The sequence below is a fragment of the Plasmodium knowlesi genome, assembly GCF_000006355.2.
Source record: "Plasmodium knowlesi strain H genome assembly, chromosome: 12".
NCBI lineage: Eukaryota > Apicomplexa > Aconoidasida > Haemosporida > Plasmodiidae > Plasmodium > Plasmodium knowlesi.
Window position 1 is genome coordinate 2,385,573 of NC_011913.2, and position 27,495 is coordinate 2,413,067.

At 37.0% G+C, this 27,495-nt stretch overlaps 7 protein-coding genes across 7 annotated transcripts; 3 read left to right on the top strand and 4 right to left on the bottom strand.

Moving 5' to 3' along the window:
- Positions 1 to 3: 3 nt before the first annotated feature.
- Positions 4 to 1,637, bottom strand: PKNH_1253100 (leucine-rich repeat protein; the record flags this gene model as incomplete). The annotated part of the gene is made up of 7 exons (XM_039114196.1): positions 4 to 32; positions 249 to 349; positions 479 to 573; positions 727 to 926; positions 1,044 to 1,150; positions 1,293 to 1,341; positions 1,466 to 1,637. The coding sequence occupies 7 exons, from the start codon at positions 1,635 to 1,637 to the stop codon at positions 4 to 6; spliced, it is 753 nt and encodes a 250-aa protein (XP_038969843.1).
- Positions 1,638 to 2,340: 703 nt separating this feature from the next.
- Positions 2,341 to 4,401, bottom strand: PKNH_1253200 (ethanolamine-phosphate cytidylyltransferase, putative; the record flags this gene model as incomplete). The annotated part of the gene is made up of 3 exons (XM_002259836.1): positions 2,341 to 2,395; positions 2,543 to 2,616; positions 2,746 to 4,401. 3 exons carry the CDS (start codon positions 4,399 to 4,401, stop codon positions 2,341 to 2,343), a joined length of 1,785 nt encoding a protein of 594 aa, XP_002259872.1.
- Positions 4,402 to 9,339: 4,938 nt separating this feature from the next.
- Positions 9,340 to 12,250, bottom strand: PKNH_1253300 (conserved protein, unknown function; the record flags this gene model as incomplete). Its single annotated transcript, XM_002259837.1, has 14 exons — positions 9,340 to 9,398; positions 9,509 to 9,551; positions 9,683 to 9,744; positions 9,861 to 9,905; positions 10,023 to 10,083; positions 10,204 to 10,240; positions 10,433 to 10,500; positions 10,659 to 10,699; positions 10,792 to 10,822; positions 10,978 to 11,015; positions 11,260 to 11,416; positions 11,565 to 11,603; positions 11,953 to 12,044; positions 12,196 to 12,250. The coding sequence occupies 14 exons, from the start codon at positions 12,248 to 12,250 to the stop codon at positions 9,340 to 9,342; spliced, it is 828 nt and encodes a 275-aa protein (XP_002259873.1).
- Positions 12,251 to 16,335: 4,085 nt separating this feature from the next.
- Positions 16,336 to 17,735, top strand: PKNH_1253400 (uncharacterized protein; the record flags this gene model as incomplete). The annotated part of the gene is made up of 2 exons (XM_002259838.1): positions 16,336 to 16,872; positions 17,151 to 17,735. 2 exons carry the CDS (start codon positions 16,336 to 16,338, stop codon positions 17,733 to 17,735), a joined length of 1,122 nt encoding a protein of 373 aa, XP_002259874.1.
- A 1,793-nt stretch (positions 17,736 to 19,528) lies between these two features.
- On the bottom strand, positions 19,529 to 20,002 carry PKNH_1253500 (conserved Plasmodium protein, unknown function; the record flags this gene model as incomplete). Its single annotated transcript, XM_002259839.1, has 1 exon — positions 19,529 to 20,002. The coding sequence occupies one exon, from the start codon at positions 20,000 to 20,002 to the stop codon at positions 19,529 to 19,531; it is 474 nt and encodes a 157-aa protein (XP_002259875.1).
- A 1,463-nt stretch (positions 20,003 to 21,465) lies between these two features.
- Positions 21,466 to 23,326, top strand: PKNH_1253600 (conserved Plasmodium membrane protein, unknown function; the record flags this gene model as incomplete). Its single annotated transcript, XM_002259840.2, has 6 exons — positions 21,466 to 21,603; positions 22,107 to 22,265; positions 22,453 to 22,515; positions 22,678 to 22,857; positions 23,026 to 23,076; positions 23,249 to 23,326. 6 exons carry the CDS (start codon positions 21,466 to 21,468, stop codon positions 23,324 to 23,326), a joined length of 669 nt encoding a protein of 222 aa, XP_002259876.2.
- A 2,204-nt stretch (positions 23,327 to 25,530) lies between these two features.
- On the top strand, positions 25,531 to 26,781 carry PKNH_1253700 (nucleoside transporter 1, putative; the record flags this gene model as incomplete). Its single annotated transcript, XM_002259841.1, has 1 exon — positions 25,531 to 26,781. The coding sequence occupies one exon, from the start codon at positions 25,531 to 25,533 to the stop codon at positions 26,779 to 26,781; it is 1,251 nt and encodes a 416-aa protein (XP_002259877.1).
- Between the last annotated feature and the right edge of the window lie 714 nt (positions 26,782 to 27,495).

Consider the following 27,495-nt stretch of genomic DNA (forward strand, 5'->3'; position numbering starts at 1 on the left):
GCTCTATTTCCCCATGATATACTTCCGGAAGTCTGAAGGCGTTTGTATAGTTTGTGAAGGGGCGGTGTACGAGTACACACGCCCAAGTGTGTACGTGTGTACGTGCGCATGAGGGTACTCCTCTGCGTAAGCGTGTATGCATGTGTCTGTGTATGCGTATGTACATGTGTCTGTGTGTGCATGCCCCTGTGAATCTATGTACACCCACACGCATAAATTTGCAAGACGAGAAAAGTATGAAAGCCTACATTCTACCGAATCTTCGTGTCTTTTTTGCCTCTCCCTTTTTATGCGTTCCAGCTCGGCTTGTTCTGCTTCTGGGCCACCCGCAAAAAAGGCCTCTACACACCTGCGCAAGCAGTTTGCATTGTTTTGTGTATTCAAGGAAGAGTTAAAAAAGAAAAATTCACACATTCGCGTACACCTATTGTATACATGGGAGACGAGGCACTTCGTGCATCCACTCCCAAGCGGTAACCTTCGCTCGTCCGCCTTCACCGGCTTGTGGTCCAGAAAAGTAAGGCGCTTCAACGTGTACACAAATAATTTTCTGTAATTTCTGTATTTCGACATCTTGTGGGAAAGTTAAAGAAAAAATGGAAAAAGAATTTAAATTTAGCGCATCAGAAAATACGGCAAACACTCCACAAAGGATATGCCAATCGAAATCATACAAATATAGGAAAATGCACACGAATTATTGACGTGCCTTCCTTAACGTATTACCATCGGATTGTTCATGCAATACAGAATGGACAAATCTTTCACTTCGGACAGGTCCTTTAAAATGTCCTCGTCGATACTATTATTCTGTATATTCAAAATTGTCAGCTTCTCATTTTTGCGCAAGTTAGAAAGCTGTGCAGAATCTTTACTCCCCAGACGGTTGTTACTCAGGTTTAAATCCTCCAAAAGGGTTAAATTTTCTGTAAAAAAAAGAAAAAAAAAAAATCCCACACACATCAAATGGCATTCTCTATATGTTTATGACCTTCTTAAATATTTGCGAACGGATAAGGGGACACATACATGTGAAGACGTACCAAGATTTTCAACCGTACAAATATTGTTGTCTTCCAGATTTAAAATACGCAATTTCCTTAGGCAGCCCAAATTCTCGATCTTCGAAATTTTGTTGCAGTTCAGGTACCTTTGCGGTGGTAAGGTAGTGTGGCGGCATTGCAGTGATGCGGTAGCACGGTTGCATGGTGACCCTCTACGAAGATCTGTTCTAAAATAAAAGCGGCCAAAAGTTCCATTTTCACACAAGGTACGATGAGCTTTTCACTTACAACGCAATAAGGTTAACACAGGAGTCCAGTCCGGAAATCCTATCCAGAACTAAAAACGGGTGGTACGCATACGGGGCGTGTGTTTAGGAAGGGCTCTCTCGTACGTGTCACTCTCACGGCGAGAGATTACTAACACTGCATCTACTACTGCTGTTTCCACATTCACGCCAAACCATTGTTGTTCAGGTAGAGCGTCCGCAAGTTGTGCAGCCCCCGCAGGGTTTCAATCTTTCGGTAGAGCTTGTTATTTAAGTACAGAACATCGTTCAGCTCTATGACCGAATAATAGACCTCATTTTTCTGTATTTCCCGCTCAATTTCTTGGTCGCTCAGGATGTATTCCATGAGAAGGTCTGGGGGGTAGAGAACGACGATTAAAAGTTGGACAGACGTTCACACCTTTTCTTCCTTTCCTCACGCTCGAACTGTTCATTTAGTCAAACGAAGTGAAGGGCATAATTTATTTGATAATCCAATTTTTTATCTTTTAATTGTTTTGAAACAAATTAAACAATGTGTAAAATTTTTAAAAAAAAAAAAAAAAAAAATTAAGACCTCTTAAAATTATTAATAATACATATAGCGATATTACATCATAAAAGAAAAGGAATTCATGAAAATGCTAACCATTCGCATACCTACATATATCCTTCCATTAATGAGAACATATGTAATGTAATAATGAATAAGGGGAAAAAAAAAAAAAAAAAAAAAAAAAAAGAGAAAGAGAAAGGAGGGGGGCAAAATTTGGGAAGCTTCAAAACGAGCATACACTACTTTGTGTGACATGGGAATGGCGAATAAAAAAAAAAAAAAATTAACTCTTAAAATTATTAAAAACAAAAAAAAATAATAAAAATTAAAGGGGTAACTTTTTTTTTTTTTTTTTTTTTATCTTCATTCTTGCACACATAATTTTGTTATCCGCTTCTACATGGACATATTGCTAAATCGCTATTGTGCCATTATTATACATATTATTTTAATAAGAATCAATTTAAAAAAAAAAGCGTAAAAAAAAAAAAAAAAAAAAAATGGGCTTCAGACATTAATTCAAAACGTACGTATTGTTCACTTTCCAGATGTTATCTTCCTTCTTCTTTCTGCAAAAGGGCGACGCGGCATGGAAAAAAAAAAAAAAAATAAAGTAAATAATATTTTGTATCAGGCATGTCCATGCGTACTTTTATTTTAGTAACTTCCGCATATATACGCGGGACCCACCCGTGCGGATGCACGAGTTTCATTACCTCTTCGATATGGTACTCATCAGACAATTTTTGTTTTTCTCGATTCGTTCAATAATTTCGAAGGTAGTGATGCCCTGCGGAGAGAAAGAAATGGTCATCATGTTGAGGTGTTGACTTTTGCACCAGCATTAATACAAGAACACACACACATGAAAGGTGAACATGCACACCCATTTTCATGTCACTTGCGTGTTCTCCCTTACAGATTCTGAGGAGAGCTCCTGGTAGATGTTTAACTTCTTCGGAATGGCATATGGATCTAACTCATTGCTCGAATAAAAATAATCAACAACGGTTCCCCTGACCACAACATCAATCTGGAAGCGCTTAATGAAGCTCTCACTGATGAGCCATGGGGCTCCTATAACTACATCATCCACAACTTTCATGGCTAACACATTTAGAGTTCTTTCCAGGAGGGACACGACGGGGAAGTACTTCCCTTTCATTTTCCGCACGACCTCGTCAGAGTGCATGCCGACTATCAAGTAATCACCTAACTTTTTGGCATTCTCTAATATTTTTAAATGACCAATATGAAATATATCAAACGACCCATCCACGTATACTACTTTTTTTTTGTTTTTTTTTTCATGATTTCCCATGAATTGATACAACTGGGATGCAGTTACGTAACATTTATTTTTGCTTAAGGCGTGTTTTAAACTGGACATAGACTCGGATGGCCTAATTTTGTTGTCCGCCATGGTCGTCGCTTCCATCACAGTGTTTTCTTCTTCGAATTCTTTCGAATTCGTTTTAGATTTTTTACTCAGGTTACTTTTTTCACCTATGCCGTTCAGGCATTTTCCATTACTCTTCGAGGGTGACGCTTTGTCGTCCTCATATCCACTCACAGTCTTCGCACTGGTACCCTTCGTACTAGGAAGGTTGGTGTTCGAGACTCCTCCTCCACCACTGGGTACACTGATGCTCATATTGTTTACCACCACCCCAGTCGGTGCGTCCCCATCGGACAGGCTCTTATTGGAGCTGCTCACCGCCTGCAACAAATGGTTAATTATTGTTGTGGTGGAAATGCCATAACTTCGCTCAAATATTTTTAACCTGTTGTTTTTTCTAACTTCCTCATAACAACAATTACCATTTCTATCATATGCAATGTCACTACCATGGGCCGCGTAATCACAATTGTACTTTCCCAAGAGTTCCATACTGACATTATATTTTGTACCTATAATAACTTCGTCTACCCACTTACACCCGGCTATCAATGCCCCCCTTTCTTCTTGAGTATATATAGGCATAACACCCTTGGAGTTTAACGCATCTTCATCGGAATTGATTCCAACAACCACCACATCACCTAACTCCTTCGCTTGTCTCATGGCATTGAAATGGCCTGAATGAGACAAGTCAAAAATTCCATCGACATAAATTCTGGTAGCTTTATTTTTCTCATTAGTAGCTGTATTCATGTCAATGTCAAATTCATTAATTTCTTCTGAACTATTGGAGAGGGAGCCACTCAGGTCCTTCCCTTCTTCATACAAGTTGTTATTGCTATCAATCAAAAGATTGTTATTACATCTATTTACAATTCCGATGTGTTTTCCAATGTTCATCAGGCTAACACTACTCTGATTGTCAACAGCACTTCCTCCTCCCCTGTTATTCTCACTGAGCTTACTATTCACACTTTCATCATTGCTAATATGATTCAATTCGTTCAGAAATATTCGCAAAGTCTCTTCATCTTCTTCTATGTTTAAATTCTCACACATCTGACATATCAGATTCAGCTTCTTGCTTTTATTTAGGCTTTTCAGTAACCCCAGTACCTTTTTCAAATTCCCATGGTTATAAATTGTGTTGACTAAAAATTCGTTCCTCATCATCTTGGAATGTATAGGCGTAGTGTACCGTGCACAAACGTGTACGCGTATGTATCGATGCGCATATATAAAGATAACTGTACGTGCGTACACATGTATCAGTAGGTACACACATATGAACACAGGTGCACTATATACTCACATAGGCAAGCATTCGATTTGTACACCTTATCCCTTAATCCATACATTCCAAATATCACGCGTTCACAAAACATGCACACGTATCGAAGAAAATGTGCGCGTCTACAACTGGTCCAGGAATTCGTCAGGCACAAAACAATAATAAAGGGAGCCAAGGGTCACACGCAAAAAGCGACTAAGGATGAAGAAAAAATAAATAACTTGTGAAAAAAATTATGTACAATGTCTGCTTCACTTGGCAAATATATGCGGCACAGAGAACATATATATAAATATATATATTCTATCAGCGCAATAGGGAGAGAGAGAGAAAAAAAAAAAAAAAAAAAAAAAAAAAAAAGACAAAAAACGCATAAATGAGAAATAACTACGGTTCGTTTAGGAGAAGCTGTATTTATTCTTCTCCATCTCCCCACACGCTACACATTTGCTCTCACATATTTTCATTCTACATACAAGCAAAGGTGCACACGTTTATACATAACTACCTCTATAGTTACGTAACCTAAATTTCCTGTTTAACCAGTCGCACTGGCGCGATGAACGCACAGTTCAGAACGCACATAAAATAGAGGAATAAATATATGGGTACCTAAATAGATCTATTCCTCACACATACAAAAATAGCCATGCCCACATGCACAGATGTAGCGCCCAGGTACACGTACACATTTGCATAGGCACATATCTTCCGTCAGTCGTCGCTGAAGGTAAACTTATCTAATTACTGCTTCTCTCTATATATAGCATTATTTTTGCTAACTTAAAAATTTTCAAATTAGAAAAATAATTGCTGCAAAATGGGGTGCTCCTCCCACGTAGGCAGATTTGAACGTGTCGTGAAAAAGGCGAAAAAGGGGGAAAAGGCATATAGGAAAATATATAGTACAGAAATGGCAAAGCCGTAGAGGTTAAATATGGACACTAATTTTGCACAGAATGTAGCATAGCACAATATGGGAGGTAGTAAAATAAAGCGAAATGAATGTACTGAATGCGGACAAAAGAGATAAGGTGTGTTTACAAATACACGTTAAGAAAAATGCACGCATCTCCTATCCCACGCATTCGGCGTTATGCATATGAAGAGGAGTACCAAAAATTGGAAAGCGTAAATAAAAATTAGGGACCACAGAAAATATGTACATCCCATCACATGGTCACGTTAAAAATTTCGTAAGCATGAAATGGATATTCTTATAGGGGCACGCAGAGGCGTTGGCTCTTTTTTTCGCGGGTGGACCTGTGCGTACATGTATACACACCTGCATGTATGTACATACAAGTACACATGTATGTGAATGTTCTATAGGGTACTACCTTGAGTGGGGGTAACCGTCGCGGTGCGCGGTTTACTCAGGTGCATTGCTTCACAGTGGCGAAGGGTAAATTTGCATGCCCCTATGTATACACATAAGTATTTTATGCACGCGCGCTCATATACGTGCACTGTCACACGTGTTATGGAAATTCTCGCGCAGGCGTTGCTTAAAACAAAAATTTCCTTCTTCGTTACCGCTTGTGCATTCTCTGCGCAATCATGTGTTTAGTCACTTTTACATGATGGAATGGACGAGGGGGTAGTCGTTATAATAAAGTCGTATGGGAATTAAATACCTCTTAAAACAGTTGCGTATATCAATGGGGGCAAATGAAGGAAGATAATGAGGGAAATATGTAGGATGAAGTGAGCTGCAAAATGAACGGAAAAAATAAACCGTAAATAATGAACCGCAAAAATAAATGGCAAAAATTAACCGTAAGAAACGCAATGACGAAAGGAGGAAAAAAAAAAAAAAAAAAAAAAAAAAAAAAAAAAAACGCGTCGTTCCCCACACTATAAAAGCGGTGTTTTATAAAATTTATGCGGGAAAAGGATTTTTTTGCGGGTGTTTTTTTTTTTTTTTTTTTTTTTAACATGAGCGGGAAATAAATTTCATCCTTATATAAGTAAAACTAGGTGTTTTAATTCTGGTAAAATGTGGAGAAAGTTAAAAAGGTGTAAAGAACGAAAACGCAAATAAACATGCAAATTGACATCTATCTCTTTGTGCGTGTACACGAATGTATACATATCTGTTGTATATAATGGTGTAGAAGCACAATTGACGCGCACGTTGATGCGTACAAAATATGTGTAAAACTTCCACGCGCAAAATCGCGGGTAAAATTGCACTAATATTTTTTTTTAACAAAGAATGATCTACGTAAATATATACATATGAGTGTAGGAGCACAAATTCTATGTGTTAACGTCACAGGTGATGGTGCCAAAATGTAAAAGCGTAAGAACGTACAAATGAACAAAGGCGCAAACGCTCATATACATATCAGTTGTTATATGCATTGCGCTCTGTACAACATTCGATGTAAAGGAATCAGCGTGTTGAATTGTGTACACGCATATACATTTATCTATTCGTGTACTTTGCCATTTTGTAGTTTGGCTATTTTGCAATTTACCTTATTGCTACTTCGTGTGTTTTACTATTTACATATGTTCATCCGTACTACGTGAACTCTTTCAGGGATGAAAACGAAATTGGGGTTTCATTGTAAAAATGTAAAGGCGAATAAGAAAGGAAAAAAAAAAAATAATAAAATAAAAATAAATAAATAATTAAATAATTAAATATGTGAAAAGCTCGTTATGAAAATTACTTTCCATACTTCTCATAATTTTTAAAACAAAACATATCGCATAAGGAAAACTACACGTTATTTTGTTATATGTATAGTATAATGTGTTATACATATAAAAAATTTACACAAAATATGTATAAGCGTGAAATGTATGTTTTTTATAATGAACGGAATGTGGTTGCTCTTCAAGAGTTGTGGCGGCATTTTTTTTTTTTTTTTTTTTTTTTTTTTTTTTTTTTTAGTTGAGCGAGGAAAAATCGCACAATCGTACAAGGGGTATTTATAAACTACAAATTTATAACACATGCATATAATTACCATCACCACATCACTTAAGAGCTCTCCTAGAGCACGTAGAAACATTTATGCATATGTGCAAACAGTGGACATTTATATGTACATTTGTTCATTCATAATATAATAAGCAACAGTGCATAATTATAGTCTTATCTCATGTTAAAAGGCCCTGCGGCAGGAAGGCACCCCAAACTACACCCCTGCACACATAACGTTACGAATGTGCATACATATATGACGTTCCACTGCTTCACCTTTTACCAAATGGGAGATATCTTCGTAACTTATTTTATTTTTTCCTTCTTTTCTCCTGTGTGTGTATAAAAATGTGCTACTGAAAAATATATAAATAAACATTTCTGTATGGGATGTGATCATTCATGTATTTACAGCATCCAGGAGTTGCCTATAAATAAGGGTGTGTATACCTTTTTTGGGGGGTGCACTTCTTAGTGCACCCTTCACAGAGTACCTATTTTCGCTCCGTTAAAAAAGCCATTCTGAAGGCGCAACAACTTTTCAGTGTTATTATGGTGCATATATTAGTCAGGCGTTTTTTTTTTTTCTAAGCTCCTTTCTTTTTTACACCTGTGAAGAGGAATTACAGGTGGGTACGTTTACTATCATGTCAACACTATGTTATGTATTAGCCATTTCGTGCACTTTCCAATCCATAACATTACGATGAGTTTTACAGTATTACTGAAGGGAAAGGCTAAACGGAGGGCACACACATGTACGTACAAACATAACTTACACACTGCGTATTCATGCTTATAGAAAAAATTGATCGATGTGTGCCAAATTTAGCTTAACCCGAAGGTATAGGCCAATTCTGTTGACTGGGCGAGGGACTAGTGCAGTACTTTCTATTATGCACCTTTACAAAGGGGTAGTGAATAATTATGTGAGTGCAACTTCTCTAACCACCATCTTCTGTGCGCTTCACAAAAAGGGTTATATGTAAGTATATAAAGAACACACACCCCGCATAAGTGTAATATCTATTTTCAGGAAAAATTCGTTACTCATGTTCCTTTGCAACAGTTCCTTTCAGCGTAAGGTACCATTGCTCGTGCCCAATTGGTTCTGCTACTCATGACGCACCTACCGCTACATCTCTAGTTCCGGAAGAGGGCATTTATGAAAGATTGTAAGACTGTGTAAATAGGAATTATTCCCACCATTTTGCCTAGGCATGGAAAGTGTTTGCAGAACACCTCTTTTGTGTTATCATAACAGAGGAAGAAAAAATAAATAAAAAAAAAAAAATAATAAAAGAGTGAATATATATTAATATGTGAGTAGACAAAGCAAAGGAACTGACATCAGCAGCGCCAGCGGGTTAAGAGTCCCCCCCCTGGGTTCTCCAACAGCGTAAAAAGGAACTTCCTCCCCCTATGAAACCGTGCAAAGAACGCAAAAATAAAATATCGCGTTGTCACCGTAGCACCCCAAGCTGCATAGCATTTGCGCACAACAACATTTAATGCCTGGTCTTCACTTATGCCAAAATAACGGAACAATTATATTCACTCTTTTTTAATTTGTCGATCCTTTACAACGCTTAATGTTAAAAATTAAAGCTTCCTCCTTGATGTGGCCTTTTTCCAACTTTTTCCCATGCAAGATATTAACCAGGAACAAGGAAATAAGGCAGCGTGTGTTCAAATTCGAATTGGTGCATTTCATTTGTATTCGCTTAGTCTATGGGAAAAAGTTTTCATTCGTGAGTGTACAATCCTGTGTGCATATGCAAGTGTGTGCCTTACGTATTCCGCCCCATTATAGGCGAGGAAAAATAATTAGCTCATTTAGGTTGCCAAAGATCGAATGAACCATCGTGCAGAATGACCCATCTTAAGAAGACATTCTTCGCGCATGCACAATTTCACCCTTCTTAAAATTGTAGTGGTGGCCTACGGATTTTAAATGGTATGCAAAATTAGCCATATAAATGACGAATAAAAAAAAATAATCTAAATAATCAATACTCTTTTGGGGGAGGCCACAATTTAGCAAAACCTACTGTCGGGGGCTATGGATCCTCCGGTTGCCTCCAATTTAGGATTCTTAAAAAGGAAAGGAGAAAGACAAAAGAAAATATCCTTAGGTATTCGAAACAAATTTTTACTGTAGACAAACGAAAACATCGTCGCTGCATCTCTACGTGCACTGATGTTGTTTTCCTTCAAATCATTACTGTCACTTTCCTTTTGCGCTCCTTTTTTTTGGCCGAGAGAGGCACTTCTTCATGATCTTTTCCTATTTAACGTTGGAAAAAAAAAAGAAAAGAAAAATGGGGTTCCCAAAATATTTGTGCTTGCGTCTTTAAACCTACAACCTGGGAATCTAATGACCTCTCAAGTTCCCCAAATTACCAGCTATTAGGAAGCCCATTTTATTTTTTCTGCCTTTAGGGGGAACTAATGTATGCAGGAAAAAAATAAATTGTACACATGTATGAGGGTAAATCAGGCGGGAGCTACATCTGATCTGTCGAAAAATAATCAAACTTTTTTTTTCTTTTTTTTTTTTTTTACCTGAGCAAAGGATTGCCCTATCAACTTGCGTCTCCTCACTTCCCAACTTTCTGTTATAATTCTTTTGTGAAGATAGAAGAATGATGAAACGAAGTAGTCATGTCGGGGAGGCACTTACATGTACATATGAGTGATACGGACTATGTGTTGCCGTGTTTGCATCCGTCTTTTGCTTCATTACAAATATGATGAATTTACAATCGGCGATTTTGTTACACCTGCGCGGGAGGATACAAAAATGCGGGGAAGCTGAAAATTGGGCACGCGTCAGGAAAAAGAGGTAATAACATGATCAATCAGGTTTGCATAACACCAAATTAATCCTCCCACCAGCGCCTCTATTAAAAAAGTAGGAGCAAATAATTTCCTCACGATGGCACTCATAAATTATGCGCATGCGCTAATTTTACTCGGTTGCCGCTTCCTTTGGCGTGATGTCTCTGCGAATTTTCATCAAGACATGTTCATCGTCACACTCCTGGAGAGATCCACAGAAAGACGCAGACGTATGTTCTGGTGTTTCCAATGGGGGGTGCCTATTCTGTCCATTTCCTCCTTTCGTAATTTTTGCACTGTTCCCATTTTCCCTCATTTGGCATCTTCTCCCCTCTGCGTGCCTTATCACGTCAGACATACCCCCATCATGTTCAGCGAAAGGTTGAAATTCTTCACTTGTTCTGTGGAAGGGAAAAAAACAAATTGACGCACAAAATATAGGAAAAGAGGAATCATCATGGTGATCTCACTTACAAATGTGCAATGCCTAAACCTTTTATGTGATCCTCCTTAATTGCGGTAATCTGCATAAAAGACAATTTAAGGAGAGGAAAATAAAGTGAAATGAAAATAAAAAAAAAAAAAGAAGGAACAAGAAAAATTGTCTGCGTAAAGTCATGCAGAAACGCCCACAGGTTACCCCCAATCGATTGGAAAAAAAAAAAAAAAACCCTCTTACCCAGTATTTCCTCGGGCGAGAGATGACCCATTTTTCTCCTTCGAAAAAAGTATATGATTTGAGCCATCCCAATAAGCATGAACCAAATTGTAGGATATTTCTTAGCACATAAATATAACACAAAGGAAAAAGAATGGCCAATGGAGTGGACACAAAATTGAAGGAGTAGACAAATCAGGATCACAACAACGAAGTATACACTTCCCTGCAGGAAGGGTATATTATTTTTTTTTTCCTCCAGAATCCCCCCCATGCTTATTCAGACATGTAAAGGTGTAATACCGGAACAAAACCAGTTAGCCCCCGTATTGTTGAGCTCATTCTCCTCCTCATAAAAAAGGGAATTTCGTAGAATTCTCTTTGGAGAATAAGAGACAAAATCGCATTCCTTCTTCGAGGCACATATATCTAGCACACTGTTTAGAGTGAGGAGCTTCTCCTATAGAAGTAGGGAAAGGAATGGAACTTGTGGTGATGGTATATATTCGGAGTTATCAATGATGGTTACATGGGGGAGAGCAGCATTGCCGTTAGAGGAAGGCCTTGTGATTTATTGCCATTCTCAAAAAAGACATAAAAAAGCGTACCGTGTTCAGAGCCTGGATGATACTTCCCCCTTCGCAGAACTGAAAGGGGGAAAAAACAGTTGGGAGGGGTTGTAAAAGGCACGCATACATCGTAAATGCTCAAATGGGTAAGCACATCCACAAAAGAAGTAAATGCAGAGAAGCAAAAAAAAAAAAAAAAAAAAAAAAAAAAAAAAAAAAAAAATAGCTAGCTCAATATTATATCAAAGAGCATAATCTGTGTGCAAATAGCTAAAACTCGAAAAAAAAAAAAAAATAAATAATAAAATAATAGTCGTAAAATGTTGTTCAGATTTACAAAACAGAATTATTCGAAGAGGAAAAAAAAAAAAAAATCTGCGGTCTACAAAATTCCTCCAAAATGATGAAGTAAAGATAGTTGACTAACCTTCTGTGAATTGTTTAAGAAGAGAAAATCCGACAAGTGCTCTTTCACATCATTTTCCATAAGCGTCTTAGCTGCCCCCAGGCCGCAGGCCCCTTCAAAAGGAAACGATTAAAAGGTACATACAAGTGGATACGAACATACAATTTTACACGAACAAAAAAAAGAAAAAAAAGAAGGCACATAACCAAGTTGTGGTTAGAATGGAACGACGCAAGAGATAACCACTCAAACGTCAGATCATACCAAACATAATTAAAGTTACAGTCAAACAAAAGACAACAGAAGTATTTCTCTTCATTTTGACAAACATTGGACTAAAGAATAGAACAAAAGAAAAGCATGTGAACTAAATATATTAAGAGGGGAAATTTCCGATCTCCACTGCAACAAATGTACGTGCACAAATTGGGAAGTGCCGTGCAAATATAAAACGTAGCTAGACAAACCAAATGAGATAAGGGGAAGAAAAAATTCACCTTCTGTACGTACACAGCTATTTCCCCCTATGGGAAGAACGTTACTTGTAATTTATTTTCTTCCCTTCTATTTGGTGTTAACTGCATGGAGGAAGATGGTGGAAACTACAATATCGCCCAAGCGTCCAGTTCACTGAAAAAAATAAAATGACTTTACGATGTTTGTTAGTTCCGATGCTTTCCTTTGCATGCTCCCATGTCTAGAAAAAAAAAAAAACGGGACAGCAGATAGTGTAGACTCTTTTTTGTTAACATATATGCACAGGACCAGTTAACTAATGAGAAACTTCTACCTATTCAAAGTCATACTTGTTTCAAAAAAATATAAGGGAATAGTTTATATATTTTCACGGATGTACCTTTTTCATAATTTTTTTTTTTTTTTCCCTGCGAAGTTTTTTACAAAATGGAATACCGTGCATGGTCATTTCACAATATTCGAAGAAAGGATTCACAGATGATATGAAATTCCCACTTGGTCGCACATTTGTCAATTTAAAAGAAACCATCAGCGTTCATGTACTTCATGGCAAATACATGCACTCGGTATAAATACAGACAGGTGTGCTTTTTCCACTTAGATTCTTTTCCCCCTCTCTTCTCTATCAATAAGAACTGGATTGATAATAGAAAAAGGAAGAGTTCATCCTACTCCTCTATACATCATTGAACACAATATATGATAAGAGGGGAAAAAAAAAATATATCAAAAATTAGAACCGGGGTTAGTTTCACCCATATTACAGCTCGATGAAACGGGATGAGCTAGAGGAAACCGTGGCGAAATTCTTCTTTTTCCGTCCCGCATGACGTTTAGACAGTGCTACATGTGCATACCAGAGATGCCTACGCAATGGGTAATAACAAAAAAAAAGGAAAACCAATCGTTCAGTCGTAAAATAGCGTGGGTATTACCACCCCGAAATGCCCATGCGTTCTTTTCAATAGTTCTTATTCTGTGAGCACGTCTTAAACGCTTCACACCGATAAATATACTTTCGCCTCTACCCCTACAAATGGCCCATCGGAAAGTCAAAATGAAGAACGACTACGGGATGATTATCAAAATTCCGGCAACCCCCCCCTCCTCATGCTTTGTTCGTATAAAGGATAGAGAAACAACGCATCCTCCATAACTTGGCTAATGCGCTTATTTTTTTTGCAACACCCTTTCATCTTTAAAACCATGTTTAACCAAAAAAGGGGTGACAACATAAAATATTATCCCACCACCATCCAGCATCGCTGATTAAACGAATCATGCGCTTCAGCAGAATCTTGTGGACATGCTGGCTCCACAGGTACTTATACGCGTAACTGATTCGAATTTCCCTCCTGCGCGAACAGATGTACATACGGCTTAGGCAAGCATAATTTGCAGCGTGGGAGGGGTACGCCAAAAAAAAAAAAAAAAAAAAAAAAATATAGCTCCACTGTTCAGTCGCAAATTGTGAGATAAACTTAAATGTACGTACAGGGAAGGAATGATTCAACACACACACATACATGCTTCCCCTTTTCTTTTAAACGCTGATGGGTGTTTCCAGTGAATTCTCATCAGTTGACCGCGTCATGCAGTGTGTCGTATAGCTAATGCGCACTCTACGTAACTGCAGGGTTAAAGGAAAATAAATAAAAAATTTAAATGAAAAATAAATTAACAAAGCCGAGCGATGCGAATTGGAACAAAGTCACACAAAAAACAAAGACATCAAAATAGCAGTCATATCAAACTATTCAAAAATATATTAACAAGTTAAACACCAGAAACGAACAAGGCGAATTTCCTTAAAACGTACGGCAGAATTGTGAAAAGAAGAAAATAGCATTTATTTGCGAAGAGCGCAAATTCGGCGTCATTTGGACTGGGCTGAATTCTGTACACGGATGGGAAAAAAAAAAAAAAAGAGAGAAGAATTGCAGGAAATAAACCTAATTGATTGAAGGGAAAACAAGCCGAAAATAATGTTAAAAAGGAGGACCAGAAAATTAGTGTGCCTGTTCTTGTCGCCAAAAAAATAACCCCCAAGATATATTGGTATTTTTCACTCGGCGGAGAAGATATTCGAAGGCGTGATTTTTTTTTTTTTTACTTACGAAGGGGGAAAAATAAGGTATGCGCGGATAAGCGGCATGCTCAAGTTACATATCTAAAAATATATGTAACCCATATATATATATATATTACGAACGGTAAGGAGCAAAATTAAAAAACCGCGCTACCACCCGTGGAAAGAAGCAAAAGGGGGGGGGGTCAATATCACAGCCGCGGAGGGCTTACTTAACGACACCAACACGCATACGAGCACAATAAATACATATATAATATACGCATATATGCAATATATATGTAACAAATCCGTGCGTGCCCGACATGCATGATTCCCGCTTCGCTTCACCGACGCGCGGCAGAAACGGTGTTCTCCAAAACGGGGGAAACCCTTGGCATACATTGCCCCCTCCCCCCGCGCCTAATGCAAAACATAAACGCCTATAAATAATATACTTACATATTATATTATATATATATATATATACTTAATGACATATCACCATTCACAGGCGATTCTTGATTCAAACCGCCCACACCTATATTTTATAATTGTACCATACAAATGAGCGTAAATAACAAGCCCTCCCTCAGCAGCCAAAAAGGTAAGAAAAAGTTGCAAAGCAATTTTATAAAAAAATAAGCAATAAAAGAAAAGGAAAAAAAAAAAACTAAAAGAAAATATAAAAAGCAATATTTTATAGCAAAAAAATAAGCAGAAATTAAAGGCTGGAGATGTAAAAAAAAAAAAAAAAAAAAATGCAAAAATACGAGAAAAAAAAAAATCTACAGAATAAGGGAAAAAAAAAAAAACAATTTTAAAAAATAAACATAACCCCCCCCTTTTATTTTCCCTTAGCTTTTTTACCCCTCTACGCAATCCACAATTTTTTATAAAAAAAATTAAGCCAAAATTAAAAAAAAAAAAAAAAAATATAGAGAAATACGGAAACGAAACTATAATTAAAAAAAATATAAATAACATATATAAAGCAGAAGAATAAAACCAAAGAAAAAAAAAAAAAAAACAGTAAGATTGAAAAGGAAAAATTAAATTAAACAAATAAAATAAACCAAGTGAATGAGAAAATTGCGAATAAACAATTAAGCCGATAGTAATCGAACAAAAAAACAGTAAAATCTCCAAACGAACAACTATAAAAACTTTTACCTGAACAAGAAGAAACAAAAATAATGAGAAAAAAGTGAACATATTTGAATAAGCAGAGGAATACTTAGGGTGGAAAGCAAACCTGAATACCGTAAGGCAGCAAAAAGGGCAAAAGGTGAAAGGGCCAAAGGGCGAAGCGGAGAAACAACGACTGGTCAACTTATTAGCCCCATTTCCCGCACCAAGCGCATATATATATAATGGATTGTGAATACATAGGAATATATTAAATTATACTTGTAAAACATTCCACATTTTTGAAGGGCGCCCATACATTCGCGCGCACGTGAACAACCTACTTCCCCACGCCTGCATTTCCCCCTCATGGCCAATTTCCTTTTTTCCTCGATTTTCCCACTACAGATATACCAATCGGAACAGTGCAGCAAAACCAACTACCCATTTTGGCACAACTCCAAAAACAAAATATACTGACCAGCAAAAAAACGTGCAGTAAAACGCGTGCTTATATAAACTTGCAGGTAGATAATTGAATAAACAACATTGACGTAAGGAAAGTGAACTTCACACCATCATAATAAAAAAAAAAACGACTTAAACGCCAAGACGAATTCGCGCACGACGCAAAACAAATAGGCACACGTACATAACTATATTAGTGGCCACCCTTTTAACATACACTTCCACATACCTATAAAACATACACACAAAAAAACGCAGTCAAAATGGAAAATGAAAAAAAAAATAACCAAAAACAAAACAGCGTTGATGAAAACGAATTTCCAAACTCGAAAGTTCTACTAGTGTCTGTAAAAAGAACAAGGAGGTTTTTAGAAAGGACAGCAAGGGAATTACTAGCAGGAGGAACAAGGTACATTATCCTGAGTGGTTTAGGAGATGCTTTACCCTTATGTGTTCAACTGCAATCATCCCTTCAGTCAAAGAATGCAGCCGTTGTTGTAAAAATAGAAACATCATACAGTTACTTTAACTCTAATTATTCGTATACCCCCGGGTTAAAAATTTATATGGAAAAACACCCAGATTTTAAAGGCTCCCGAATATCACCAGGCTATGTTAGCTTCCATGATAAGACTGATGGCTTCACCCCCATTTTTGATGAAAACCCTAATGAATATATTTGCTCTGTCAATGCAGGAGATAGTAACTTATATGTAGGTGGTGAAGGTATCAACGGAGCCTTTGCCGATCTGTTGTCTTCGCATAACCAGGAGGTTGATAAGTATGAGGAGTTGTTCAAGGTAAGCAGAAATATAATTGCAAATTTAAAAGAGGAGGGCGCCTGGGAAGGGTGCCTCGAATGTGTATGAGCATCACCGCTGGATAATTATATTTTACCGCGTTCCCACTTTCTGTAATACCTCTCACGAACACCATCATCATCATCACCATCATCATCACCGTCATCATCACCATCACCACCATCATCATCACCACCATCATCATCACCACCATCATCATCACCACCAACAACAATAATAATAACAACACCTCCTTCAATAATAACACCTTTCTACAGGATCTCCTAAACAAAGCTGTAAAGGAGCACGGTGAGAAGACCGATGAGGAAATCAAATCAGTAATAAACGATAACCTGGACAAAAAATACCCAGATGTAAAACTAGCCCTATGTAGAATCCGAAGCAGCTTAAAGAAAGGTAATGACTTTAGCACGGGATCTGTCTTCATCGTAACATTTAAAAAGAACTTCCCACATAAAAAAGAGAAGAACATGGGTATGATATATGTCGTTGGACCCAAGGGAAAGAATTACAGCACAGCCGAAGAATTCCTAGAGGCGGTTCATGAAACTGCAGAAAATCTAATGACAGCCCTATGTGATTACAACGGTTTGGTCAAACGTGAAGAAATCAAACACGTAAGAATGAACACTTGTAGAATCTGTTTATTCTCCGGAAGCACATACAAGCACGCCAATGCTTCTAAACTAGATGTAGCAAAAGCTATCTTGAATGGGTTGGCCGTTGGATACAGACATGGACCATCCCCCAGACTGAACTTCACCTATGACGAAAACGTGTTTAAGGATGCATGGATAGAGACCACGGGTCTCCAGGTTTTTAACCACAACGACAAGGAATAAAGAGGAAATGGAAGGAGAAGGGGGGCATGCTCTCATTCCATGCATATATGTGCGTATACAAAATATAGCGCCATATACGTGTTCCTACACGGTGTCTGAGCATCTACATGCCGGTATTTTTGCACATATGGTGCATAGCTAGAGGCACACATAAGTATACGCACATGTGTACACATATGTACAATCCTGCTTGTGTTTTTATGGGCTCGTCTTCCTCTTCGTCTCCAAAAAAGAAGAAAAATTTAGAAACCATTAGCAAGTTCTTGTTTCTGTGCTATGAATTTCTACATAAGAATTCATTTACATATTTGTAATTAAAAATAAGAAGCAAGGAAAAAACAAAAAAAAAAAAAAAAAAAAAAAAAAAAAAAAAAAAAAAGAGGAAAAAGGTAATCATATATCACAGAAAAACTCACAATGTTCAGTGACAAGAACTACTGCAACGCTCATTGAAATGATAAGCGAAGACGCAACATATTCCTACAGGAGGAATGCGTCTTTGTGGTATGCGTTTATGTGCATGATATGGGCGCATGTGAAACAGGTACGCACATCTATGTGTGTGCTCATATTTTGCATATCTATGGAGTTTCACATATATATGTCCTATATATATGTATGTGCCTACATATATATAGACGCACATAATGCGTATGCCCAGAGAGATCCAAGGAAAGGCAAAATGAATTGTTACCATATGCCACATTTGCTGCGAGAAACGAGTGTGATTATATTATGTTCACAATTAAACTTATAACAAAAAAAAAAAAAAAAAAAAAAAAAAAAAAAAAAAAAAAATACCACGTTGTTACGCAACACATTCACAATTCAGATTATTCAGTTCTGCATATTTACATATATATATATTTTTTTTTTTTTCCCATCAATAACATTTTAAACATTTATCATTTCCCTATTTAAGATACAAAATAATTCTTTTATTATCATTAGGATTAATTTGCTTTTTCCTTTTATCTTTTTTTTTTTTTCCCACCCGTCCTGCTGACCACTCCAATATAAAACATATTTAAAGATTAAAAAAAGATTACTTTGTGTGTCCCTATTTTTAATTCCTTTTAAAAATAATTGTTTAGATAAGCAATGGGGTGGGACATCATCATAACACCAAGTTGTTTTCGCATTCGCACAATTTCGCAACGAGGGTGTGTGTGGTGTAACAGTGTGACAGGATAACGGTGCAATGGCCTATCGTTGCGCTTCCGCCTACACGCGGCGTACATATGTATGCCATCTTGCCAAAGAGAATGTAACGCGGTAGGTTAATATCTTCCCACTCGCCCATGAAGACGAACGAACACCAAGTCTTGTAGGTATATATTCAAAAAAGGCATCTTTTAATTGAATTAATTATTAAGTTAAATAAAATGCTTGTAACGTTAAAAAAAAAAAAAAAATGTCACATGTCAGATAGCGAAAAAAAGAATGATCTAGTGGTTCATTCCTCTGTACTGTTAAAACAGTTTCCACCATTCTGCCTCTGCCTTTTTCTTTCCATCATGTGAACAAATGAACGAAAAAGGAAAGCTAAAATGGGACATGTCCCTTCTGATGAATCCTCGCAAAGGGCAGACGCAAAAGAAAAAAAAAAAAATTAAAAAATTACCAAAAGGTAAAAATCTTCACAATTTTAAACAAAAAAAAAAAAAAAAAGTAAAAACGGGATAGACAACAGTTAACATAATCACGTGAAAAAAAAAAAAAAAAATGAGCCCCCAGTTATAAGTAACCCTTATTTGGTACGTTTCTTTTGCTCATTTTTTGCCGCCACGTTTCTACCTCCACTTCTTCCCGTGTCTGCCCGAACTCCCTCGGTCTGACACCTCTTCCTCACTGAACGCTAGGTAGGCATATAGTAAGGTAAGCGACATGATGTAAACCACTACGAAAAAAAGGCTAATAAGAAGGCAGGTGTCCTTCGATATTTTGAAGCACCACGTAAGAACGTATTTGTACATGACTAATAAAATTACTGGAGACAAAATAATTAATAAAACAAATATAAAAAATTTTTTCAGCACTTGTGAGTTCTCTTTGTATGATAGAAAGTCGTTTAATACAAAATTCCCTCCTTCACATGCCTTGGATTCCTCATCACTCGCTTCATCTGTCACTGTTCCTGTTACCTCCTCTGACATTGAATATTCTTCATCCTGGCCGTATTTGTCATTTCCCTTCAACTGACCTTGATTGGCACTTTTCCCATTACCAAAACGGTTGGAAGACGCTTTGTTAATTTTCTTCAACATTCTTTTATTGGCATCTGCTACATATAGAAAAGTTGGTCAGTAGGAAAACGATGCGTCCTGAGGGTGGGATGATGGAGCTTCTCCTTACAATGCAAACCATCCGTAAAATATTCTCCATAAAATGGAAAAAAAAAAAAATTTCAAATAAAATCGTCGCGGATTTTATCACCGTCACTATTTACTCACACAAATGGTTGTTAACATTTCCACAAAATCGAAAAGGTGAAAAATAGATTAATTTCCAAAAGAAGAAGCGCGGTGAAGAGAAAGAGGAAAAAAAAAAAAAAAAAAAAAAAAAAAAAAAAAAAAAAAAAACAGTTATGCGCCGCTAAGAAGGTACATTAAACTTTGCCATTTTTTTCCCGCTCTTGCAAAATGTGCTTTTTTCCTTTTTGATAAAGGAAAACAAGCTGTGGGTGTCCGCATAAGCACGTGCATTCATATTATGCGTATGTGCAACATGACTACCAATTGTCATTTAATGAGGTGAATGAAATGGCACAGTAACCAATAGGGGGGCTTAATACACTCCTCAATTTTATTCGACAAGAAAAATACAAAAAAGAGCCTCTCCCCCCCTCCACTTCCCCACTAAGTGCTTAATTGGAACATGCACCTGTTGGCAATCATGTGGAGTGTGAAAGCACCATGAGGAAAAATCAGCCAAACTTAAACAACTTGAAGGGAAAAAATGAACAAGCACGGGATGGTATAATATTTTAAGAGTATTGGAATGTTCATACAACGGGAACACATATCATTTTCCAATACGCATGCAAGTGCGCTTCCCTTTGGAACCACCGGAAGCCTACCAAGCTGCACCTCGGCACATAATATATCTCTTAATGTAAGATCAAAAAAATGTTAGTTCTTAATTTGTACAATTCTGCACACATTTATAAACGTAAGGAGAAAAAACACCATTTCGTGAGCAGACCAAGTGTGCTAATAAAGGCCCTCATCCAAACATATGAATTTCCTTGAAATTATAATTAAAAAAAATTTTTAAATTCTATTTTGATCATTTTGGGACACATGCATACTGACGTGCTCGAACGTTCAGGGTATTCTGTTCGAGTCTCAAAAGGGGATACAAAATCGAATGCTTCTTTTAATGCACGACCCGCCTGTCAATACGCATGTGTGCTTGGCTCTTTTTCCTTTTTTCTCCCTTTTCCAGTTCATGTCAACCAGTTCGCTAAAAAACGTTCACGCCAATCTTCTTTCAAAACAAACTTCAAATTTTTTTATGGAACATTTTTTCACGAATGTGTATACGTTAGAGAACCCACTTATTTTCCAGTTGGATAATATTCAATAAATAGCATTTTGCTTTTTTCCCTCCTTTACACCTTTACTTTTAATCATCGCTTTGTCCCATTTCTGCGCCGCTCTGCTCCATTTTTCATAAAACCCTCAAAACCCCCCCTTCGCTTTAACATCCACCACCTCGACACCACAAAATGAAAACCATCACCGAAAACGCAGTCCTCACAGAAACCATTTGCCCCAGTAAGAATGTCCTCAAGTACGAGGAAAAGGTTTTCGTGAATCGGGGGGAATCCCTCATCAAGGTGGACCCGTCTTACTACATCAAGCAAGTTAGCCTCCATCAAAATTATCGCCAAGGGGAAAATAAAAAAAAAAGAAATGAGAAAAAAAAAATTATGAATCCTAAACCCTTAAAAAAAAAAAATGATGCTCCATAATAACCACACTGCACAAACGATAATTTTAACCCCATTTGCGTGCCGTTCTTGTCACTTCATTTGATCATGACAAATAATTTTCGTTACATCGCCTGATAAACTTTTCGGAAGGTTCATTAGGCGCGTTGCCCCGTGTGTATCTGCCCTTGTGTACTGCCACATGTGTGAATGTACTTGTGCTTGAGTGTGTTTTGGCGTAGTTATATATATGTTTCTTTTCATACGATGCGTTCGCCTCACTGTTTCCACAACTTTCTTTTCATGATATGCCCTTCCGTTGCCATGTCTGCATATTCATCCTTGGCGCACATATCTGTCTAGCTATATGTGTGCACCCTCCCTAATTTTTGGCAACGTTTATATGCCTTTCCACTTCACTTTCGTCCTTCCCTTAGAAAGTGCTGAACATCCAAAATCTAAACTACTTGCTAAGTAGTTACGCCCATTTTTTCGAGAACTACAGAACGCTAAGCATCCTCTGTGTGTTGAATATTTTCATAATTCTTTTTCTTCTCCTTCTATACTTTTTATTTTCCCTCATAATATTTCTGCCGGTAAGAAACATAAACGCACGTTTAGCATTTCGTGAAATAGCTGGAAAGGCACGCGCGAGCGTGCATGTCTCGAGGAGGGGGCATAACCACCCCTCTGCATGTGTTTCTATCCGTTCGCACCACATACGAATACACATGCATACACATACATGCGCACATGTATTAATATGGTTTTCCTCCTTGTTAGGCCATTTTTTTGGTAGGTTCCCTTTTCTCCTGCTCGTTTCCCATGTTCTATCCCTTAATTAAGGTATCACGCGAAAGCGCATACGGTGTGGAGGAATGGAAAAAACAGCGGCGACACCAAGTGAATTCCATTTTTAAGACGGTCCACCGGATGACCACTTGCAACTTTTGATGAAACATTTCCCCCCCTCTTTTTTTCTTTTCTTTTCTTTTCTTTCCTTTTTAGGACAAAATGCAAATCATTCTAAAGGAGGAAATAATTTTCCCTTCATGCATAACAATTGGCTCGATATTATTTTTTATATCAATTCTTTTTATATATTTGACGCCATTAGTTTCCGTTTTTTTATACCCCTTCAATGCTATTTTCATGCCGCTTATTTCGACCCTCATTTTGCCGATCATCGTAAGTCGTGAAGAATCGCCATGGGAATAAGCCGCACATTCGAAGTGGCAACTTAGGAACTACGCAAAGATTATTCCCTCCACAATGGAAACTCTCCAAGAGGGAAGTGGTAGTAGATAATCTTACTTACCTTCACACAACAAACAACTCATTTCCTTCCCCTCGCAGCTATTCATAAATACAAGCGTGTGTGTTGTTTATGTGGCTTTTTATACCCAGGTTAGTGGGAACCCTTAGCTCTGTGATAAAATAACCCAGACGATTCCGCATGTAAACTATATGTACGCATGGTATATGCATTTATTTGTGTATCAAAAGCATACGAAATATCCTTGCACATCTTTCCTACCTATGCATATAAATTTATCCCCATTGGGAATACAACTTGTAGGCCGTGCCAAATGTTAAACACCTAGTGCAGAACGCTTCCAGATACATCTTTTTCAAGATTCCCCTTTTTCACCTTTAAGGTGAGAAAAAAAATAAAAATAAAATAAAATAAAAATAACCGAAATGAACGGAACAGAACATACTTTGTAATTTCTATGGCCATTTTTCCACACATATATTACATAAATAATTCGGCACCACGTGCGGGGAGCAAGAAAGGTATCTTCTTCATATACTACGCTTCAAAGCTCGGCAATCATATTGCACACATAACACTTTAGGCCTTTCTTCGCCTTGGCGTTATTTAACATTTTTTTTTTTTTTTTTTCACACTATATTCCACCATTAGTAATTACATTTTTACCGTCCACGACATATCTTACGGACGTCGTTATTTATTTTAAATCTCCTCATACTCATTTTCCAAAGCCGTGTGTACATACGTATATACATAAATGTGCACGATGGCACATGCAACTTTTTCATTTTTCAATTTAAAAATACAACATCATTTTTAAAATACCACGGGTGTCTAACATTCTGCAACACGCACAACATCCATAGAGGGGGGCGGGTACTTTTCATTTCATTAAGCCTACCGACAGGACAAGCGTGTACTGAAGGAAAATGCCTGAATTTGTACGGTTCACACAATGTACAGTTCGTACTGTTTAAAAATGAGAATGTGGGAAGGTAAAGATGTGAGCATAGTAAATCAGATAAATTTTTCCTTCATACCGAGGGGTATGTATGATATATATATGTATGTATAATTATACGCATTACAGGCGCTGCGAAACACGCGCATATATGCGAATAGGGATGCTATTTATATACATACCACCTCCCCATCTTCGTTCGTGCCTTTCTCTTGGGTTTTCTCACATATCCTAAAATTAAAACATTTCTATAAAATTCATTTCCACCTCTTTTTTTTTTCTTAAGTCCCTACTGTGTTAATACAATCATTCATAACTCTATTCACCAACTATATATATAATATATTTTTTTTTTTTTTTTTTAGCTCGTGCTAAACGGTTAAAAAAAAAAAATCAGTGCATGGAGCTAACATTCGGCAGAAGGTGGACTTCTCCGCATGCTGCTGCTTTTAAATCATGGGAAAGAAGGGGGAGAGGCCATCAAAGAAGTTATATTTTTGGCACTATGAATGCTCATGGACATGATAAAAAGATATATAAAAATGTCATATATTATGCATTTATTTATTTATTTTTTTTTTTTTTTTTTGGCCTATATTTTTTCCTCCTGCATATGAGGGGCGCTTTTTTCTCCGGCATATAAGTATTTCAACAGGGTCGAAGGGGCGTGCGTTTCAGGAGGATGCCCCGGCATACATGAAGCCTCTTACACGCCTTTGTGACGCACCGCGTATGTGAAATGACCGACGAAATCCATACACCATAATAATATCTTTACTGCATATATGAATGTTTGAATAAATGGCCCTGCATGCTTATCTCTCCCCTGAGCACAGTGCACTTATAACTTACGACTTTTTTTTATTTGGGGTACAGGGGGAGAGACCTTTCCGCAAATCCGTGTTGGCAGAAATAATTATGAAGGAAATACTGCGCGAGGAAAAATAAAAAATAAAATTAAACGACTCGCATCAATCCCAAGTTCAAATAATTTACATGTATATATGTATTTCTACATACATGTATATAAGCACGTTTTTTATAATACCTCTTCTTCGGAGGATTTTTCCCCATCAATTTTTACATGGCTCCATCAAATGTACTGTTTTTATAAACATTTTTTTCTTTTTTTTTTTTGACACTTGTCAATTCTCCTATTCTTTCACCCATTGTTTTATATTTTCTGTATTCTGTATTCCATTCTATATATATATATATATATATATTTTTTTTTTTTTTTCCTTCTATCTTACATTTTTTTTTTTTTTTTTTTTTTTTTTAAATTCTCTTCCTTTTTCATGTTTTCCCCTGCATGACTGATAATTCACGCATTACGGTTTGCCTTTTGTGTTATCCTTTTTTTTTTTTTTTTTCTCCGTTGAGATATACCATTCAGATATATCTTTGAGATATACCTGTATATATACTGTAGAAAATTTTTTTTTCGAATCGCAAGCGTGAAATCTGTATTATTGCAAATAGCCGACGGCCCATTGCAAGCAGCCTGGTACGCATAACCGTAGTTCTTCCCATTTTCGAAGAAAAGTGAAGAACGCACGAACCTCACATCATAGAGGCGAAGAAAGGAAAGTCGTTGCCCTCGCATTTGTAAATCTTAGCTAAAATGAGTATAAGCAAAGAATCATCCAACACCATGATTGACATTGAGAGGAAGGCTGGAGAAGGGAAGGAAGGTGAAGATGTATCTAAATGGAGCAAGAATGAAAGGTTCCTTTTTCCATTAACGTTTATCCTAATTGGTCTCGGTTCATTAAATGTATGGAACACAGCTTTGGGCTTAAATATAAATTTTAAATACAACACATTTCAAATAACCGGTTTAGTATGTTCCTCCATAATAGCCCTATTCATAAAGGTGCCAAAGATATTATTGCCGTTCACTTTAGGAGGGTTAGCAGCATTGTGTGCAGGGTTCCAAGTAGCTCATCAATTCTTTACCGCCGAGCAATTTGATACCTATTGCCTAATGGCCTTCATAATTATTGGAATAATGGCAGGATTGACCCAAACCATTGCATTCAGTGTTGGAACAACGATGAAAGAAAATATGGGTGGGTACATCTCAGCAGGCTTCGGTATTTCGGGAGTCTTTATATTTATAATAAATTTGTTACTAGATCAAATTGTGCCGAACACCAAGAAGTATGGAGTAAATGAAGCCAAGTTGTTGTATCTGTTCATCATTTGTGAAGTTTGTCTGCTCTTGGCCATCATATTTAGTGTATGTAACTTAGAGCTATCTTCTAGCAAGGCATCCAAAGAGGAAGAATACAATGACAAGGAAGCAGGACTCTCCTACTGGGAATTAATTAAAGACAGTTACAAAGCCATCTTAGCCATGTTCCTAGTGAATTGGCTCTCTCTACAACTATTTCCAGGTGTAGGACACAAGAAATGGCAACAAAGTCACAACATTTCAGATAATAAGGTTACGTTAATTGTGGGAATGTTTCAAGTGTTCGATTTTATCAGTCGATATCCTCCAAATTTGAGCCATATGAAAATTTTTAAATGCTTTACCTTTTCCCTTAACAAATTACTTGTCCTTAACTTCCTTCGTCTTCTTTTTATTCCTTGGTTTATTATCAATGCCGCCTGTGAACATCCCTTCTTCAACAACATTGTTCAGCAGTGTATTTGTATGGCCATGCTCGCCTTCACCAATGGATGGTTCAATACTGTGCCCTTTTTGGTCTTCGTCCAAGAACTTAAGAAAGCCAAGAAGAAGAAAGACATCGAAACCATTGCAACCTTACTTGTCGTTGCTATGTTTGTTGGATTGTTTATGGGAATTTGGACCACCTACATTTATGATTTATTCCCCATTGTTATCGAGAGACCAGTAGTACCATAAGTGCCAAAAGTTTTTAAAGGAAAATGCCAATCGATAGCGTTAGGGTACTTCAAAGAAGCTCATCCACTGCGAAAAGCTATTTTGAAAGCATCATTCCCGCGATGAAGAAGAGAAAAATCTTAAAATGTTCTTACAGCAGCGTACATTACAAAAGTGCGCCTACCAAAATTTCGCCCTACGCGATACTTACAATAATTAAATGAATTAACACTAACATATATGTCTAAATTTATAACCCGCATACATCCTCATATAACACATGTATAAAATATCTGTGTAGGAATATGTAACCCATTATAACGACTTTTTAACATTTTTTTATAGCCCTTTCTTTTAACTTTTTATTTTTCTTCTTATGCCTGTGTGCATGGTACGTTTCCAATCCGTAATTAAAAAAAAAAAAAAACATTCTTATGTTCCACATGTCCCCTTTTTATAGTAAATTACAATACCGTTGAAACTAACGTGTTCTTTTTTTTTTTTTTTTTTTTTTTTTTTTTTTTTTTTTTTTTTAATTATTGTTCTATAAAGGATTTATGCCGTTTCATTAAACATCCCTTTGTCTTTTTATCAAAAAAAAAGGAAAACTTCACAATTAATAATATTTTCATGTAGGGTTACACCCTCCCAACCACTGTCGAAACATCTCATGGGGAAATCTCAGCCCGTTATGTTTCTCCCACATGCTTTGCTACAGATGCGCACCGTGCATAG